Here is a 19081-nt window from a genome sequence, read left to right on the forward strand (position 1 = left end):
GGTAACAGAATGCTTTCCAAAAAAGAATTCATAGTAGGTGTTAGCACCTTTTTTTTTTCCCTATTTGATTGTTATTTAAAGATTTCTCATTATCACCTTAATTTGCACTCCCCTGCTTGGGCTGTTAGTACCTTTCATGTTTTTTTGGCTGTTCGGATTTGCTCTTCTGAGACTTGCCTATTCAGTGCTTGCTCATTTTCTCTTGTTTTTGTCTTTTTTCTAATTAGTTTTCAAGACTTCTTTGCATATTATAGATATTACCTCTTTATTATATGTATGGCAAGTATATTTTCCTAATGTATTATTGTCTGTTGACTTCTATCATAGGTTTCTTTGGTAATATTTTTTTTCTTTATATTTTGAGTTTCCTGTCTTCATAGTCTCTACCCCTAGCTGACCCTGATAATCTCCTAAATTGTATCGTGTCTGTTTTATTGTTTAGATTTAGGACTCTATACCATTTACCAGCTAAATCTTTTCCTTACTTAATTGAAATACCACCTTTTTGGCAGGTATTGTAGGGAATCTATTTCCAGACTCTATTCTGTTGCACGAATCTGTTTTTTCTACAACAACACATTGTTTCATTATTGTCTTTTATACTGTGTATTATCTGGAAAGGCGAGCTCCGCCTCAATCTCGTTTACAAGTTTCCCCACTATTTTCAGTTATTTTATATGACTTAAAGATGATTTAATCAACCCCAACCTCGTTGGGATTCTAATCAAAATGCACTATATATTAAACTAATTTTGGAATTGACAACTTCATATTGCTTTCCACGTAAGATATGTGTACCTCCATCGGCTCAGATATCATTCTTAATCCGTCAACAAGACTATTTCATAGCTTTTGTTTTTTCCACTTTTATTTTTTTCAAAAACAGGAAGTCCCCTTTTACCTGAGTTGTCAACGGATCTGGTTTACCCGCCCGCGCCAGGCCCTCCCCCGTCCCTCGATTCCGGGTTACCAACGGAATCGAGGACTGACGTCACCAAGGGCCTCCGCGTCGGACCCGAGGGTCGAAGGTGAAGCCAGGTGCTGGGGGGGGGGTGCGCCATCTACGCACGCGCACTGCTGCTCCGTTCCCCGCGACCCTAAATCTCCTTCGGCTCGGGCTTCTGCGCCGCTACCTCTCGCTTAAACCCAGCGAAACTACTCCTCGGGGGAAGAGAGTAGAAAAAAAAATCGAACCAGCGACAGCCAATCCCATGACACTACGACGCAACCGAGTTTGATTGACTCCATCAACTCCAGCCAATGGGAAAGCTCTTAGCCTCAAACGTCACAGAGTTTGCCCCACCCTATCCCCTCCCTTCTGGACTCCGAGCTTAGTTCGCGCAGTAACAAATGAAGTGCGCGCTGCGACACCTCCCAGCTCTCCAGGCTCAGCCGCCATTTCCTCGCCTGGCCTAACGGTCCGGCCAATCCCAGCGCGCATCGAGAAGGGCTAAGGCTCCGCCAATCGGAGGCCGCCTATTTCGTCCCCTTGCCTCGGCCCGGCCCAATCCAGGCTCCGACCCCGTCGCCCCCGACCCGCCCCCGCGGCGCCCTCTCTCCTCCCTCTTTGTGCGTCTCGCGCCGCCGCCGCCGCCCGCCGCGTGAGAGGACGGGCTCCGCGCGCTCCGCGGCAGCACAGTCAGGTCCCCTCCCCCAGAAGATTCGCGAAGGAGAAACCGCCGCCGCCGAAGAGGAGCCGCCGGTGCCGGTCCCTGGGGGGCGCCATGGCGACCGGAGCGAACGCCACGCCGCTGGGTAAGCTGGGCCTCCCTGGCCCCAAAGGGGGCTTCGAGCCGGGGCCACCGCCTGCCCCCGGGCCTGGGACGGGGCTGCTGGTGTCCGGGCCGCCGCCGCCCCCGCCCGTGGGCTCGGTGGGGGCCCTGACCGCGGCCTTCCCCTTCGCGGCGCTGCCGCCGCCGCCCCCGCCGCCCCCGCCGCCGCCCCCCCCACCTCCCCAGCAGCCGCCGCCGCCCTCCCCGGGCTCCTCGTACCCGCCGCCGCAGCCGCCCCCTCCGCCGCCGCTCTACCAGCGCGTGTCGCCACCGCAGCCGCCGCCGCCACCCCAGCCGCCGCGTCAGGACCAGCAGCCGGGCCCGGCCGGTGGCGGAGGAGGTGAGTCGGGCCGAGAGAGCGCGACAGGCGCTGCGCGGATGGGCCCGGCCGGCTGAGGGGCGCGCGGCGGCGGCGACGGCGGCTGCACGCGGCTGGGGCGCGCGCGCACGGGGAGACCCGGGCGGAGGCGCCACGGGGCGCGCGGCCGAGTTCTCGGGCCTCGAGTGCGCGCGCGCGTTAGGGGTGGGGGCCCGGCAGGAGGAAGTTTGTTGCGCGCAGGCGCAGTGTGGCGGCCGGGCTTTGCGGCCAGCCTGAAAGCCTAGGTTGGGGGGACCCTCTGTTGCTCTCCACCCCTGGTGTAGGGGAGAGGTGTGGAGGGGGTCGAGTGAGTGGATGGGGTGTTGGGTGTGAAAGGGTCAGTTGATGACGTGGAGCGTCCTTTTCCTGGTTGTAGAAGAGTCCTAAAGGGAGAAGAGTACCCAGAGTAGCTCCTCGACTGCTACAGTAAGGCAGGATTTTCACTACAGAGACCCAAAGAGGTTGAAAGTCTTCAGAGGATGGTTGGGTCTGATTTTTTTGTGGCTCTTTTTGGGGCAGGAAATTCTGTTCGTTTCCTAATCTCCCTTTGTCTACCTAAGAAATGTGACATGCCTTCCTCTCTTGAGGCGTTCCCCCTGGGTCTGGCCCCTGAGAAGAACACTTTTGTGTACCAAATGCTAGGGAGTTTCTGCCTGTGTACTGGAGAAGGAGGATTTGGCTGTTTTTTATAGCTTGTTCTTTGTTGAACTTTTGATACATCTTTTAGACACTAAATGTCCGACAGGCCAGGAAAATTGAATGCTGATCTTGGCTGAATTTCTGAGAAAAAGGTGATCTTGCGGAAGAATCCAGTTTTTTCACTTAGTAACTATAGGTTTAGTTGTGTTTTGGCCCCCTTAGACAGGTGACTGATGGGGAGGTGGGAGGAGCCAGCAGGTCCCAATACTGCTTTACAGGCTTGTCTGAGTGTTCAGTCTACTCTTATCTCCCCTGGGGTTGTTAAGGTGTTTATGGACAACCACGTAGTATATTATCTTCTCAATATTTTATTTTACTACTTGTGAAACTTTATGCATTGAGATTTGTTACCTTGTTTACGTACTTCACAGAATTCCTGTGGACAAAAATTATAAATGTGAACTGTTAACTTTTCAGACCCAGGTCCAGGTCCCCTTCTAGTGGCCATGTCTCTTGACTTCTCAGGTTTGTCTTCCATTCTTTGCCATTTCCATTTTAGGTCAAGCTCTCAGTTTCACAGTCCACTGAGGTTGTGTGTAATAATCATAAGTATTCTAAACTTCTGTTGGTAGTTACTCTGCTGGTTTATATTTGCATCTGATGAACTTTATTTCTTTTAGACTTTCCCAGTAAGAAGCGGAAGAGGAGCCGGTGGAACCAAGACACAATGGAACAGAAGACGGTGATTCCAGGAATGCCTACAGTTATCCCCCCTGGACTTACTCGGGAACAAGAAAGAGCTTATATAGGTAAATACACGTTCTGCACCCAAATGCATTTTCGGATTGTTACTATTCTGAGCAACATTTTATCTCTTGAAAGTTTGGGACTTTAAAGTTTTCTCTTTTTTGAGAGGAGGTATGGTCAGGTGTACTTGCGACTTCGGTATAACCTATCAGTTTTTGCTCTGTGAGTCCTGCATTTGTAGTTTCTTGATTTGGTCTGTTGGTAACAGCAGTGTTCTCCATGAGTGGCAGGAGGGTAGAGGGGCCCACTTAGGAGTGAGAATAGTCCCCAGTCCAGCACCCCACCCCACCCTTTCAGCTGCTGTTCATTGCCAGTTGATGAGGTGAGTGTTTTATGCCTCTCTGGACACGGCCCCAGTGGAGAACACTGCAGGTATTGTAAACCAAGTACCTTTTTCACAGCATGGCCTTTCACCATAATTTCATATTCCTCCCTTCCCTAAAATGTGGTCTTTTATTTTTTATAGGTATTTTCTAAAAGGGAAAAGCTCAGTTTAATCAAAAAGTGGTTCTGAAAGTGTGTTTACAGTGCATCCCTTTTTTACCATTTTGTTGAATTTAACCTTTCCTTCAGCATCTTTTCTGGTTTGGTCTTTTGTGGAGAGCTGTCTTGAAATGAGGGCTCTTGTGTTTACTACTAAAAAACTCTGCAGGGAAAGGGATACTGCTTGGATATGGAATAATGAGGTGGTTAGGATAAAAGATCTTAACTGTTGAGAAATTTTGAGAAGTAAGAATGACCACAGTAGAAATGAAATTAACTTCAAAATTACCTTTTTTTTAAATACAAGGTTATTAATGCGAGTTTTACCTTTATTTATGTACTTGTGCAGCTGTTTCAAAAAAGTTCACTTGATAAACATTTCCTACTAACCAAATAAACATCCCCTTTGGAGTAAATTAGGGCAGACGCCTCCTAGACCCGTGAGGTTGTGGCCTTCACGAATAAAAAAACTTCAAGGCCGTTGTTCTTGAGGATCTTAATCTCTTGTGTTTCTAGATTGCTGAGAATTTTGAGGTGTTGGAATTGTCTATCTCTTTTTTACAATACTAATAATTCTTCTTTCCCCACTGTTCAGTCTACTCCCACCCATCCCTTTATGTCTCATATTCGACTGGTCTGGGTCTTGATAACCTTATGAAAATGTTCCTAGTGGAGTGATATCCCAAGGACACAAGCAGATGTAGAAAATGGGAAAAACAAACTCATTCTTTACATCTCCAGCTCTCTTCCTTTGGAGGGAGTTAATACTCTGGGCCCTAAGCGCTATTTGTAGCTATAATCAAAGTAGAGAGAATCAGAGCCTAGGCTACTGTAGGTCTCTGCTCCAAGGAAGATAGCAGCCTTTTGATTTAAGTGCCAGCAGTTTCCTCAGATGAGATCCCACACCCCTACAGTCCAGTTAAGATGACTGCCTATCTCCATGAAGGTGACTTTCGCCTTGAGCTGTTGAGCTAATACTTGACTGCCAAGTCAGAACATTTCTGGCGTAAAAGAGCTTAGGGGCCCATGTGTGTCTTACTGCATTTCTGTCTTTCATGGTACATACTGCCTTGTACAGAATGCCCCCAATATCTTCTCTTGATATTAATGTGGCTTTTCATTTCTTCAGAGTTTGAGTGGCTGTGTGATATATCCCTGTAGGATGTATTTAAAATTAGAAGGGTGTCTGGGGTTAGACATGCATTAATCCTTGGAGCCAACTCAACTTTAACCCAACCCAGTAAAACTTGCCCTTATTCAGAAGTATCTGTTTAGAACACTCAGATGCTACAAAGGTAAGAAACAGGTGGTCTTCAGCTTGCCGAAGAAAGTGGTCTGGCTCTGCAGTGCCATTATCTTGAGAAATCATCCGGGTAATATTTCCCTGGAATCACTGAACTTTTGTGAAACCCTCATCTCTCTTTTTCACATACAGCCTCATTTGTCAAGGTCTGAGGGCCACTCATACTATCCTTCACCCACACTTTAAATCCTCTGCACCCCTACTTTTACTCCCCACGTAAGGGGCAAGTCTAAAAACAGACTTCTTGCATCTTAACGGTTACTGGTTTATTAAGGTATATGGATTGTCATAAAATTTGAATAAAAAACAACAGGTATTGGGAGATCCTTTGGATCTGGTTTTACACAAAGAGTATGTACAAACGTATGAGATTGTTGAATTGGTTATTAAATGTCTTATTTAAGGAATTTTAAGCCTGGTATCAATGAAAATGATCTTTGCTTAACTGGTGTTTTTCCTTGTCCCATGTTAATTGAGTCTCATTTTGGGTTATGTTTAATATTTAATGAAGGAAAAATAAACTCTAAGAGTCTTGCACTCAAGAATGTAATTTGGTGGGAACAGGATATTGGTGATAACGTGGTTTAGTCCTGGGTACCAGTTGTATAGCGAGCCTTGGTGGGGAGGGAGAGGTGCAACACCTCCTGATAATTGCTTTGATGTTAGCGAACAGTCTATACTGCTAACCCCTCTTCCAACAAATTGTTTGCTTCCTTAAGTGATAACCATTTTGAAGTGAAAGATACTTAGAGATGTAAATGAACTCCTGCCAATAGGTGGTTGGGGGTTTTTGCCTCAATGTGTTCACTGATCAGTCATCCCTTTCAAAGTCTCCGAGTTCTTCATGCTTGTTGTTGAGATTTGAGATGTTTTTTGGTAACATTGTCTTTTTTCCATCCTTTTTTTTCTTTCCTAACCTGGTTTCTTCCAGTGCAACTGCAGATAGAAGACCTGACTCGTAAACTGCGCACAGGAGACCTGGGCATCCCCCCTAACCCTGAGGACAGGTTGGGAAACAGTTTTAACCAGCTGACAGTAACGCTTTTACCTTTTTCTCAATACGTTTTACTGGTGGCAACATGTTGTGTCAGTTCAATAAAATCCTAGTAAGAAGACTGGTACTGTGACCATTCTGGGAACTAGAGTGTAAATTAGCAGTATATATGGTCAGTCATCAGTTAGAAAATTGAAATGAAATTTAATTACTAGCAGAATCGAAAGTTACAGGAAAACGGACAACCGGTTTTCATTTGGTAAGCATGTAGATTTTTAACCTGATTTACCCACCGGTAGGGACAGTGAGGTGGCCCGTTAACCAGCTGTTTCAGTACCTGCTTTGGCTGAGAGCCCAGGCGTAAAGTTTTCCTCACAGGTACTACACAATGTAGGGAATAAGAATATTTTTGAACATCACTGAATCTGAGAAGGCCAGAAATTCATTCTGGTCAGCTCATTGCTGCAGTCTCCTGCTCATGGTTTTGACATGGTTTTAAAATAGACAAGATTCTAACCAACTTCCTTCACTGCCAGTTAATTTTCAGCCTTGGCCATTGCCTGGGGTGTTGGGAGGGGCCAGAATATTCTCACCTGTTTTGGGAAGGCAAGCAACCAACCCTAAATTACTTTTTTTTTTTAAGGGAGTGTGGTCTTCAAACAGCTGTGGTCTTCTCATTTCAGTTTATAATTTCTTTCACCTCTGAAAAAAAGTCTGAGGGAAATGAACTTTTTAAACAAGAATTTTATTGGCAGGCTGATACTTGAGCAGCTAAAATCTGGTCCATTTAATAGAAGGACAGTACGCCTCCCTCTCAGTGACATTTCTCTTAGTGCACGCAGCATAGTTCAAAACACTTTGCTTTAAAAAAGTAGTGTTTTTGGATTTTGTTACCCATTTTAGTAACTTGTTAAATCAGGAAGATGATGTAATGGTTTTAGAAGCCACTCACTTAAGCATCTTTTTGCTGCCCTGTGTCAGGAAACAAATTAACTTATTTCTCCATATTGACGCTTTTAATTTTATTTAATTAAATTTATTATTTTTTCACCGGTAGATTTTGGTTGGAGGGTTGTATTTATGTTTTATATTTTGACCTTTTTTTTTAAGATTTTAATTATAGGTTGTAGACCACAACTGTTAGTGCCTTTTGGGCCTTTTTCCCTTTAATAATATGTCTACAGGTTACCAGGCAATTCCTCAAAAAGTTGAATTTTTAACAAATCTTTGCTTCCTGGAGAATTTGCATTAGAAACTAGATGATCTATAATACAATGCCTATTCAAAGCGAAGAAGTTGGGCCAATCTGACCTCTAGAATATTGGCTTTTGCCTTTCACTTCCACAATTTGGAAAGAGGTTCACTGTTGCGGGGCCTTTAAATGACCACTTTGGTGCTGGTAAAACTGGTGATTAGCCAGAAATGCTTAATTCTAGACAGCTATGAATGAGGTGGGAATTAGAAACGTCAAGCATGTTAGAAATAAGAACAGAGCAGAGTTTTTTTTTTCTCCCTTGTATTCAGTTTGAAAGAGGCCCTAATTAATGCCTGATGGTTTTGCTTTGAAAGAACCCAGGTTGGAGGGAAATGCTATGAGTTTCTTACTTAAGATTATTTCTTAAGAAGGTGTATTCTCAATATGAAGCCACTTTATGCCATTGATTTTGCTCAAGTTGCACAGTTAAAAATGTTTTAAAATCTCTTATAGACTTAAATGTATAAGATGATAGTCTAATAAGCTGGGATATGTTTGTTTTTGTTGACTGTTATTGGATTGTGCTAACAGTTTATACAAATGCTAGAAACGGAGGTGTCATTTAGCCGTCATTAGCCATGAACAAACCTGACCTTTTATTCCATCGTGTGTGTAACGTGGTATGACATGGTTCCCTTTAGGCTGAAGACAGTGGGAGCAGCCGAGTTCAGTCCTTGCTCTCCATCTAGGCAAGGTTCTCTCAACTAAACCAAGGGTATAGGAGTCTTGACTACTTTCAGGATGTTTTTAAAATAACCTGATCCACATGGTCTCTTCCCTTCTTGCAGCTGCTACTAAATTTTCATTCAGAATATCAAGCTATGGTCCTTTTTGTAATCTTAACTCAGAATTCTAGGAGTGTAACTTTTCTTTTTTTTTTTTTTTTTAATTACCGCAAAATCCAGCTGTGGTAAACTGACCATTTTATCATTACTATTTTTTACTTGTAGCAACAGCATTTTACTTCTTAAAAAAAGAGAGAGAGAAAATCTGCTTTCTGGACTTGTAAACTCTGGTGGAGAATCATAGGTTTTCCCCTTGCTGTTTGCAGGTTCAGACCCTAGACAAGTACTTGACCAAATCTGCATTTGCAGCCTCTCACAGAAGCTGCTTTAGCAATTTAACGGTTTTCTCTACCCAGACTCCCCAACCTCGAACAGCCAGAAAACAGGTTGACTCCTGGGCCTTGGACACAGCCAGCCAGGCCATTGAAGGAAAAGCAGAGACGAAGCCTTGAACCATCTCTCTCCATTGTGGGGGGCCAAGTAGCTGCAGTAGCCTTGAGTCCCAGTTGCATTGGGTTAAAGAGCTCATACTTACTATGTGGTAGGGGTGTAGACTCTATTCCTGATAGGACATGAGCTCTGCAAGAGTTAACGTTTTACCTAAACTTGGGGTTTCTGTGGTTCATAAAGTTGTAATGTTAATTTTTTTTTCAAATGAAAGCAAATTCATATTTGGCAAGAAGACTCCAGAGGATGATACTGTCCTTGCCACTTACAGTCTAGAGATTTTCCCCCAGAAGGACAGACTTTTTTTCGTCTCATCACTTTTAGAAGCAAAACTACTTTTTTCTTTCTCACACACACCCCAGTCCCCCTAATGCTAAGCCAGCTTCCACCCCCCCATTCCACACGATCGTGAATAGCACACGTTATGGTCGGTTCCTCCGAAGAGTGTTGAGTTAGGGCCTGAGAGGCAGAGGGGCTGGGGAAGACTTATTTTAGCCCATGTGGGAATGAGAGAAAAGTGAAGGCAGAACAGTGATGGTGGTCTGTTTCCCACAGGTCCCCTTCCCCTGAGCCCATCTACAATAGCGAGGGGAAGCGGCTTAACACTCGTGAGTTCCGCACCCGCAAAAAGCTTGAAGAGGAGCGGCATAACCTCATCACGGAAATGGTTGCCCTCAACCCTGATTTCAAGCCACCTGCAGATTACAAGTAAGCGGGGGCCAGGCGATCTGGGACAAGGACAGCTGCGGATTAGGTGTGGTCTGGTAGAGCAGTTTTGGTACTAACCTCTTATTCCTTACCCCCAGTCACCTGTAATTAACACGTGGTGTCGGGTTAGTTCTAGAAGAGCTCTCGATTTGTGTCATCTTGGAAGTGTGCAGAGTCTATGAGTCTTTTCTTTCTTAGACCTCCAGCAACACGTGTGAGTGATAAAGTAATGATTCCACAAGATGAGTATCCAGAAATCAACTTTGTGGGGCTGCTGATTGGGCCCAGGTGAGTAACTACTATCCTGTGGAATGTAGAATTCCTAAGGACCTGGGAGATGTGTCTGTCTTGTGCCTATTTGGGTGCCACTGGTGGCTTATCTTCCTGTTTTTGGTAGGATGTTCGCTTTGGCTGAGTGCATGCCTTTTTGTGAGAAAATCTCTTTAACTTCCTCATTTCACCACAGAGAAGTCAGATCTTGAGGATTGCCGTGTCTGTGACCTTAACTTAGAGATCATGGAGCTCTTGGTGGGAAAATCCCATTCTTTGCACTCATGGGTTTCCTTCCAATGCCCAGCGAGCCACTCTGGCGTGTCAATTTGTGTGTCAGGTATGACAACGGTCTTTTCTGCCTTTGACAGAGGGAACACCTTGAAGAACATAGAGAAGGAGTGTAATGCCAAGATCATGATCCGGGGGAAAGGCTCTGTGAAAGAAGGGAAAGTCGGACGCAAAGATGGCCAGATGCTGCCAGGAGAAGATGAGCCGCTTCATGCCCTGGTTACTGCCAATACCATGGAGAATGTGAAGAAAGCAGTAGAACAGGTGAGGGAGCCAGAAAGGAAGCCTCTAGCCAGAATTTTAGGTGGTAGTCCCAGGACTTATATAACTGTGCCCGTTGCATCTCTACCAGATAAGAAACATTCTGAAGCAGGGTATTGAGACTCCTGAGGACCAGAACGATCTACGGAAGATGCAGCTTCGAGAGTTGGCTCGTTTGAATGGGACCCTTCGGGAAGACGATAACAGGTATGTATGTGATCAGTTGAGAGGGGAGTGCACAGAGACCTGAAGAACCTATGGAAGAAGGGTGATTGGCCATAGCCCTTCAGGTGACTTTTTTCTGTCAACAGGATCTTAAGACCCTGGCAGAGCTCGGAGACCCGCAGCATTACCAATACCACAGTGTGTACCAAGTGTGGAGGGGCTGGCCACATTGCTTCCGATTGCAAATTCCAAAGGTGAGGGTTTCCTGGTAGCCCGTGGTATACGGGACAGTTCCTGTTAACCTGCAGACCCAAGAGAAGCGCTCTTTTCTGTGAATGTGGTCTGTAATGGTGTGGTTTAAAACCCAGGATGATTAGAAACAGCTGGTGCAGAACATCCCTGTTTTATTGCTTATCTTGAGCCCAGGGAAACTGGAAAACTTCCCTTCTGGGTATAGGTGTTTAAACACTGGCTTAATGTTAACCGCCGTTTGTTAAGATGGGTATAAGAAGACAGCAGTCCTGTGGAGTTTCGACCAGTTGAGAACCAGCATTTGATAGCAACATTTTTCTACTTTGGGTGGCAAATATAAAAAGCTTTGTCAAGGAAGTTCTCTGGCAGTTGCTCCGGTCTTGCATAGATTTTCCTTCCGTCAAACCTGGAATGTAGAAATTGATGAAACTTGCTATTTTGGAAAAACCTGCGCTTTCCTGGCTGGCGTGGTTGGCTCTGGTCTGGTGCTTCCTCTCTCCTCTGTTCTTGCCCTAAGGGTCTCTGCTGTGGCAGAGGTACATGTGGTAATACCAGTGGCAGAGCTGGGCATGGAACTGAAGAGCTGATGAGACTATTTTGAGGAAGGGGTTAGAAAGGGTGACTGAATTCCTCAGAACTTACTCTGTGTAAATTTCTCACAGTAAAGGTTTCTATCTTAAGGAGTTTTTTTTCCTTTTCTCTTTGTGTCCCCCACCCCACCTTCAGGCCTGGTGACCCCCAGTCAGCTCAGGATAAAGCACGGATGGATAAAGAATACTTATCCCTCATGGCCGAACTGGGGGAGGCACCTGTGCCCGCATCTGTGGGCTCCACCTCTGGGCCTGCCACCACACCCCTGGCCAGTGCGCCTCGGCCTGCTGCTCCCGCCAGCAATCCACCTCCGCCGGTGAGCTTCAAGGGCTGGTTCTTACAGCCTGGCCCCCCTTGTCTTCCGAAGAGACTGGGGGAACGTGGCCAGGTGCTTTGGGTAGAACAGGTGGACATGGGCGGCAACATTGTTCTTTCGGGACGTCAGAAATGTTTGGGGACCTCTCAGTTTGGGGAAGATCTTGTCCTTGTGTCCTGGTCCTGTGGCATAGCCGAAAGAACAGTGTTGCCACCAGGGGGAGCAGGCAGGGACGCTGGCGGGAAATGCTCTCACGTAGTCTCTCATGTCCACTACCCAGAGCCGCCCACCCTGGATGAATTCTGGCCCGTCAGAGAGTCGGCCCTACCATGGCATGCACGGAGGTGGCCCTGGTGGGCCCGGAGGTGGCCCACACAGCTTCCCACACCCGTTACCCAGCCTGACGGGCGGGCACGGAGGACATCCCATGCAACACAACCCGAATGGACCCCCTCCTCCTTGGATGCAGCCGCCGCCACCACCGATGAACCAGGGCCCCCACCCACCTGGACACCATGGCCCTCCTCCAATGGGTAAGTAAGTGTCAGACCAGAAACCTTGGGGCTTTGGGATAAGCAAGGGTTTGTATCGTCACTGCACACTGGAAGCACGTCTCAGAGTGGTTGGGTATTGGTACTGAGTCTCTTGCCAAGGCTTGGGCTCCAGGTCAGGAAGAAGGTTCCATCCTGGTTCAGGGAGGGACTTCCGTGTGGGGTAGGCCCAAGCCTGCTGCTTAGAGGTGGAGTCCCAGAACTGCTTTTGTGTGGGTAGTGATTGCAAGCTGTGCGGCTAAGCTGCTGGTGGGGCGGCATCCTCCCTGGCCAGTTCCAATGTCCTGCTAAGTTCCTGCTCTTTCCTTCCATCAAGATCAGTACCTGGGAAGTACGCCTGTGGGCTCTGGGGTCTATCGCCTGCATCAAGGAAAAGGTAATGGAGTCTGGCCGTTTGCTCACTTTGGGGTGTCGCCTCGCAGGCCTGGGAGTGAGTGGGGTCTCTGTCGCAAATCCCTCTTCTCCCCTGAGGCCTCACCCTTGTCCCCACCTGCCTGCAGGTATGATGCCGCCGCCACCTATGGGCATGATGCCGCCGCCGCCGCCGCCTCCCAGTGGGCAGCCTCCACCCCCTCCCTCTGGTCCTCTTCCCCCATGGCAGCAGCAGCAGCAGCAGCCTCCGCCACCCCCTCCGCCCAGCAGCAGTATGGCTTCCAGTACCCCTTTGCCATGGCAGCAAAGTGAGTGGGATATTTTAGGCTTGTGGGGGTGGGTGGGATTGCGGGGGAGGGGGCTGAGAGGAATGAGAGACCCTGGCAGACAGGCAGGCAGACACCTTGGGCTGAGACTCTGGTCTCTGCTGCAGGGTAAACAGAAGGGCCTTGTGGCCCCTGGGGGCCTCAGGGAGGAGAGCTGATGTTTGGTGTGGTTGTGTCTGGGGAGAGGTTTGTGGGGGCCTGGAGGGGAGCCGCCATCATAGGTAGGGTGCCAGAAGTCCGGGCTCTCTGCTGGGTGAGCTGCTGGCTGGCCGAAGCCTATGCGTTAGGCCCGGGTTGGGGGTGGTGCATGCCTGCTCTGGAGAGGGATGTGATTGGGGCCTGAGAGACTGCGGGGATGGGATCGGGCAGCGGGGAGAGTAGCTGTGGCCTTGAGGTTGAATGTGCCGTTCGGTGGTGGCGGCGGATGGGCGGAGGGATGTCAGAGCCGGTTTTTGTGTCTGGTACCTTCCCCTCAGCCCTTCCAGGGGCATTGGTGACAAAGGGCTTACTCTGTTAAGCCTAGAGACCTTGAGGCTGACCCCAGGGTAGTCCTGCCCACCCCTCCACCCCCATCGCCAGGACAGCCCCGCCCGCCCGCCCCCCACCACCGTACCGCATGCCAAGCAAGGAGCAGGCGTCCCTCGCCCCCCCCATCCCAAGGCAGCAGCCGCAGAGAGCCGCGGTGTGCCCCCGCGCGTGTGACCTTGGGCTTCTTTACCACCCCAGATACGACGACTACCACCACGAGCGCTGGCACAGGGTCCATCCCGCCATGGCAACAGCAGCAGGCGGCTGCCGCAGCTTCTCCAGGAGCCCCTCAGATGCAAGGCAACCCCACTATGGTGCCCCTGCCCCCAGGGGTCCAGCCGCCTCTGCCGCCCGGGGCCCCTCCCCCTCCGCCGCCTCCGCCGCCTGGTTCCGCCGGCATGATGTATGCCCCGCCCCCTCCTCCTCCGCCTCCCATGGACCCTTCTAACTTTGTCACCATGATGGGCATGGGGGTGGCGGGCATGCCACCCTTCGGGATGCCTCCAGCTCCCCCACCGCCTCCACCACAGAACTAGACTCGGTTTTTTAAGAAAATATATATTATATAGAGAGAGAATTGGTCTCGTTTAAACACACGCCGAACCTCACCATATGGAGCCAGACATTGGGACGCACGCATGTGATTGTGTGCACGCATGTGTGTGTGTGCACGCACCGGGCTGGGCCAAGCGACTGAGGCCTCGCTTAGGAACGGGCAGGTGGTAGTAGGGGCGCCAGCTTGGGCTCTCCTGGCGCCCCGTAGCATCGAGTGTCTTCTTTGTCTTCTTTCTCTCCTCACCCAAATCCCTTTGCCTCTCCCCAAACCGGGCCGCCAGGATCCCTCCCCGCGGCGGCGATGGCCCGAGCCATGAGAGTGAGGACTTTCCGCGCCCATTGGTGACCCTTCCAGGCAGACAGCCTCAGCAGCGCCCCTGGTGGACAGGATGGTTCGGCAAAGCAGCCTGAGTTATTTTTATGGACGGAATCGGAACACGCTGGCTCCATATTGTGAAATTTTTTATTAATTTTTTCTTTTTCCTTTGTTATTTCCTTATCTTTTCCTTTCTTCAGACTCCGTCCAAGGAGATGCTCTCCCCGGTCTTCTGCTGCAATTAGATTCCTTTCCCTTTTTTATTCCTCGTTCTCTTTCTAAGGAGAGAGGAACAAATGGTTTTTAGGCAGAGGCTTTTGGCCGTCAGTGTCAGGCTAGTGGGGGGTTCCTTTGGTTCTAAGATTTTCAAGGTGCCATAGTCGCCCTGAGATTTTTTTTTTCCTAATTTTAAGCGTGGGGTTTTGTCTCTGCCACCTTTGTAGACTAGCAGGTTGACCCCCAGGTCCAGGGTCCATATCCGTCCTGGCATCCCTGCCAGCAGTCGGGGCCACCTACGCCGCCATGGGCTTGTATGCCAGCCAGGAGCGCCCTTTCCACGCCCCTGAGCACCTGAGCTGCCTCAGATTCCATTTGTTCCTCTCTTTCCTGGAAGGCTTCCTTTTCAAATTTATTTTAGTCCCAAACGTCAGTGTTTTGCAGTGTCTAGGGGTTTGAGCCCTTTGTTTTTCTGTTCTGCTTCCTTTTTTTCCTCCTTCCTCTTCATGGAGTGATTATGTTGACAGTAATGTATAATGCGCGTTCTCTTCACTGGTTTATCTGCAGAAATTTCTCTGGGCTTTTTTTTTTTTTTTTTTTTTTTTTGGTGTATGAATCAACACTGCGTTAAAGGGGGATGTTCCATTGAATAAAAGAGCAGTGTGGTTTTCTGGGTCTGTTTATTTCCTTTTCTTTTAAATCTTCTCTGCCACCATCAGCACCAGCACCAGTTACCTTACCTGAGTTCAGCTCTTGGCCGCAATTGTCCTATTCTTCCTGGAGAGCTTCTGGGACCTTCATTAAGGAAGCCCCCTGTCTACCTCCATGTGCAGTTTCGCTGGGGGAAGCTGGTGTGTGGGCTGCCCCACCTCCTCCCTCTGCCTTAGTAGTTAATGGCTGAGAACCTGGTGACCCCCTCCCTGGTCTCTGTCCTTTCGAAGGCCTTTCCCTGGGGCTTGGACCTCCACATGCGATGAGCTCCAGTTGTGATTTGTGCCTGGAAGCTGCCGCCTGACTGAGGTCCTGGGCCTAGGGAGGCATCGGCGCTAAAGGTCAAGCCAGCTAATCCTGCCTGTCAGGCTCCGAGCTGCTAAAGTTAAAACCGCCAAGTGGCTTTTTTCCTCTCTGCCGGTGACTCGCAGTCTGCCAGCACTGCGGGCTTCGGGGAGAGGTGGGGTAGGAGAAGGGGCCCCACCTTGTGCTTTGTAAGCACTTCGCAGAGGGTCTCAGGCTGTTTCGGTCTTCCGTGTCTGGGGTAGTAGATAGGGCCCATGGTGACACCAGAAAAATCCACCTCAGGACATCACATGGGGCAGTGAGTGTCTTGTTCAGCTGCTGCTGCTTTGCTATAGTTCCCCTGGGGAGAGCTGTGCTGGGGCCTGCCCTTTCCCCCTAGCTTTCCTTCCTTCCAGGAGGCTGAGGGACAGCAAGCTCCTGTTGCCCACGGCTCCTGGCCAGTGGGGACAGCACAGCGCTGGCCTGGGCTGCTTTCCAGCTTGAGGCTGGGGCTGGCCGCTGCTGTTTTATCTGGGGCAGAGCCTGGGTGTCTGGGCCCCATCCAGGGTGCCTGTGTTTGCTGTAGGCCCGCAGGGGTTAATGAAGCCTCAGAACCCAGACCTGTTGCCTGGGTCTTCCTAAGCAAGCCCTAAACTTCAGTTGACTGAAAGGGAGAGGGGAGATCTTTTCTCTTTGTTCTTAGCTGACAGAATGGGGGCAGGGCCTGGGGCCTGGCAACCCTCTTTGACCTCGGCTTCAACTCATTGCTTCCCCCCCACAAGCTTGGTTTCCCTGGTGGGCTCATTGGGCAGTTAATTAGCTCTTTGAAGCTCTGGAAGAGGCAAAGTGGCGCTATGTGGGTTTTAGAAATAAAATCAATAAATGACTTAACCACAGCCCAGCTAGCTCCGTTTCTCTCCCCTGGGGCCAGCTCCCTTCCTGTGCTCACTCCCTTTCTGCTCCCTGCCATCAGCTTTTGTGAAGGTTTTGGAGGGTAACTAAAGTGGCTGAAGAGGCATCAGCGTTGGCCTTTCTCCAAGCAGCTCAAGGCCCTGAAATGGAAGAGAGAGCAACAAGGCTTGGCCCTCGGAACCACAGCAAGCACCTGCCTTTGTGGTGGAACAGGAGGGAGAAGTGCTCTCCCACCTGCCTTGGACACCTAGGGTAGAGAAGAGCCCTCTACTTGACCCTGTTTCTGTTCTGCCGCAGCAGCAGTGTCTCCCCACCCCCTCAAAGCTAGGTTGGTGAAAGGAATGTCGGTTGGGAAAGGTCACTGTTAGGGCTCTGTTACTGAGACCCAGCCAAGGGCTCTGGAGAAACCCGAGATTGGTCCCAGGAAGGAGGCAGGATTTCTGTTCAGAAACCTAGTCGGACGTAAACAACCTTGAGTTATTTCAGGTTGGGAAAGTGTGCTCTCAGGGTTCTTTAAAATCTATGCACGCAACACTAATGGGGGTGAAAGGGGAGAAGGACTTGGGGAAACAGGTCAGTTTCAGCCTTCAAGTTAACATCATGCTGGGCTGGGGGATGCAAAATGGGCTCCTGAGGTGGCGTCACCTTTGGAAAAGACTGGAAAGTTTGAGTGGGTGCAAGTGACGCAACAAAGACCAAAAGAACCCACAAGAAAGGTAGTTGGAGAAACCAGTTCAAAGTACATCTGTTTCCCAAGAGAAACAGGATGTGTCCCAGTTCAGCAAGTTCCTTGAGTGCAGGGGCAGGGTGAGCACTGAGTTGATGAGCAGGGAGGGGGCATGGATTGAGTTGACTTGGGCAGCAGGGTAAGAAGCTAGGAATGCTCTGTTAGGAGCAGGTCCATAGTGGCAGGAAAATTAGGGGTCCGTGCAAAGGTTTGTATGGCCAGAGCATGCAGCCACAGTTGGGGCATGAGGTGACAACATGGGTAACTGGTGCTACCTTGTTGACAACTGTGCCAAGAAGCTTCTGAGCTCTACCCGGCCCTCCACAAGGAACCACAGGCCAGGCAGCCCAAGATGCTGGCCAAACCCAGAGACCAGGTGGTTGGTGGAGGGTGGGGTGAACCTCCCCAGATGCACAGCCCGGGAAGAAAGGCTGAGGGTGGGAACTGTGAGACCTGAGAGCCACCAGGCATTCTTTTGAAATACAAGGTGTAAAAAACTTAAAATGCAAACAAGCCTTAAGAGGAAATTTTCTATGTTCTCATGGCATCTGTGCAGATGTGTTTTGGTGTTCTCTTCGTGGTCTTTTTTCTCTGCTTTGAAGCATGCACTATGAAAGACCAGAACAGACACCCTTTGGGAGCAGGGGTAGAGCAGAGCTTGGCCTTTGGAAGACTTGGAGTTTGGCCCCCATACTAGGGTGGTAATTCCAGGGCTGGGTCGGCTGTGGCTCAGAGAGTCCTCAGAAACAGCTTGGCCTTCCTTGAACCAGACTCAATAGCATCCTGCGGTTGTCCCGGTCTCTGACCTGCTTCCTTGGCCCTCAGACCAGAGCACCCAGTTCTCCCCTTCCACCGGCCCACCGCCCTGCCCCGGGAAGCCCAGGCCTCCTTTGAAATAGCACCAGGCCCTGGGCTCCTTTTGCTCAAAGAACAAAGCAGGATCTGAGGTCAGCCTCCACAAGACTAGGAGGCAGTGGCTGGAGGAAGCAGGGATTTATATTCTCACTTGAGAGTATACATTTCTTGAAGGAATTCAAGGCTTAGAAAGTAAAGCAACCAGCCTAAGTTCCCACAGCAAATCAGTGCTGGGGCCAGGACACCAGCAGGGAGTTGGGGGCAGCCAAAGCCACAAAAGGAAGGATCTATAGCTGCCAGGCCATGAGGAGGAATGGTGTAACATTCCCGGGGTGCAGGAGCTCCCATTTTACGGGTGAAGTCACATTTGTGAACCTGGCCCACTCTTTTTTTTTTTAATACAGCAGGTTCTTAATTTGTCATCAATTTTATACACATCAGTGTATACATGTCAATCCCAATCGCCCAATTGAGCACACCACCATCCCCATCCCCCCCCCGCAGTTTTACCCCCTTGGTGTCCATACGTTTCTGGCCCACTCTTTAGGCCTGTCCAGTGTGTGGCCCCAGGTGGGAGAGATGAATGGGAGAAGGCCTTCACTCACTCACCTGGCAGCTGCGTCATGAGGAGACCTAATGCCATTGGCCAATGGTGTGTGTGTGTGTGTGTGTCTGTGTAGGGGGTGCTTCAGTTCTACCCCTGTGGGCCACCGGACTGCAGTTCCCAGGGACCCGTGCTCCAGGCTGGTGGCCTCTAGCCAAAGCTGGCCTGTAATCTGACCGTCCCTCTCAAAAGGTCACTTCAGAGGTCCTTGAGGGACAGCAACAGGGGGAGCTCAGAGTGACTTGACTTTGTAGGGGGGTGGGGCGGGGAGGGGCCCTGCCTCAGGCAACCTCCCCATACCACCCCTGGAACCCGGGGGCCCGGTCCCCCTTCTCCCAGCCACCCAGTGTCCTCTGCTAGCTGCCCTTCTAATGTTCGGGGTACCCTGATCCTCAGCGCCTGGGCCTTCAGCCTGTGGGGAGTCCT

General features: G+C 49.8%; 1 protein-coding gene across 14 annotated transcripts; it reads left to right on the forward strand.

Annotated features, from left to right (window-relative positions):
• The first annotated feature begins 1340 nt into the window (after positions 1-1340).
• SF1 (splicing factor 1) lies at positions 1341-15232 on the forward strand. 14 transcript variants are annotated; one of them, XM_082627038.1, is made up of 14 exons: positions 1341-2112; positions 3450-3578; positions 6294-6369; positions 9399-9551; positions 9750-9839; positions 10193-10376; positions 10465-10580; positions 10685-10792; positions 11517-11697; positions 11957-12230; positions 12565-12624; positions 12749-12928; positions 13673-13877; positions 14311-15232. In XM_082627038.1, the coding sequence occupies exons 1-14, from the start codon at positions 1725-1727 to the stop codon at positions 14438-14440; spliced, it is 2274 nt and encodes a 757-aa protein (XP_082483164.1). In that variant the 5' UTR covers positions 1341-1724; the 3' UTR covers positions 14441-15232. The 14 variants fall into 14 exon arrangements, with proteins under 14 accessions (XP_082483164.1, XP_082483160.1, XP_082483166.1 ...); XM_082627039.1 differs by having other exon boundaries at positions 1345-1755; XM_082627034.1 differs by having other exon boundaries at positions 13673-15232.
• The last annotated feature ends 3849 nt before the right edge of the window (positions 15233-19081 follow it).

Source organism: Mesoplodon mirus, assembly GCF_964341445.2.
Source record: "Mesoplodon mirus genome assembly, chromosome: 7".
Taxonomy (NCBI): Eukaryota; Metazoa; Chordata; class Mammalia; order Artiodactyla; family Ziphiidae; genus Mesoplodon; species Mesoplodon mirus.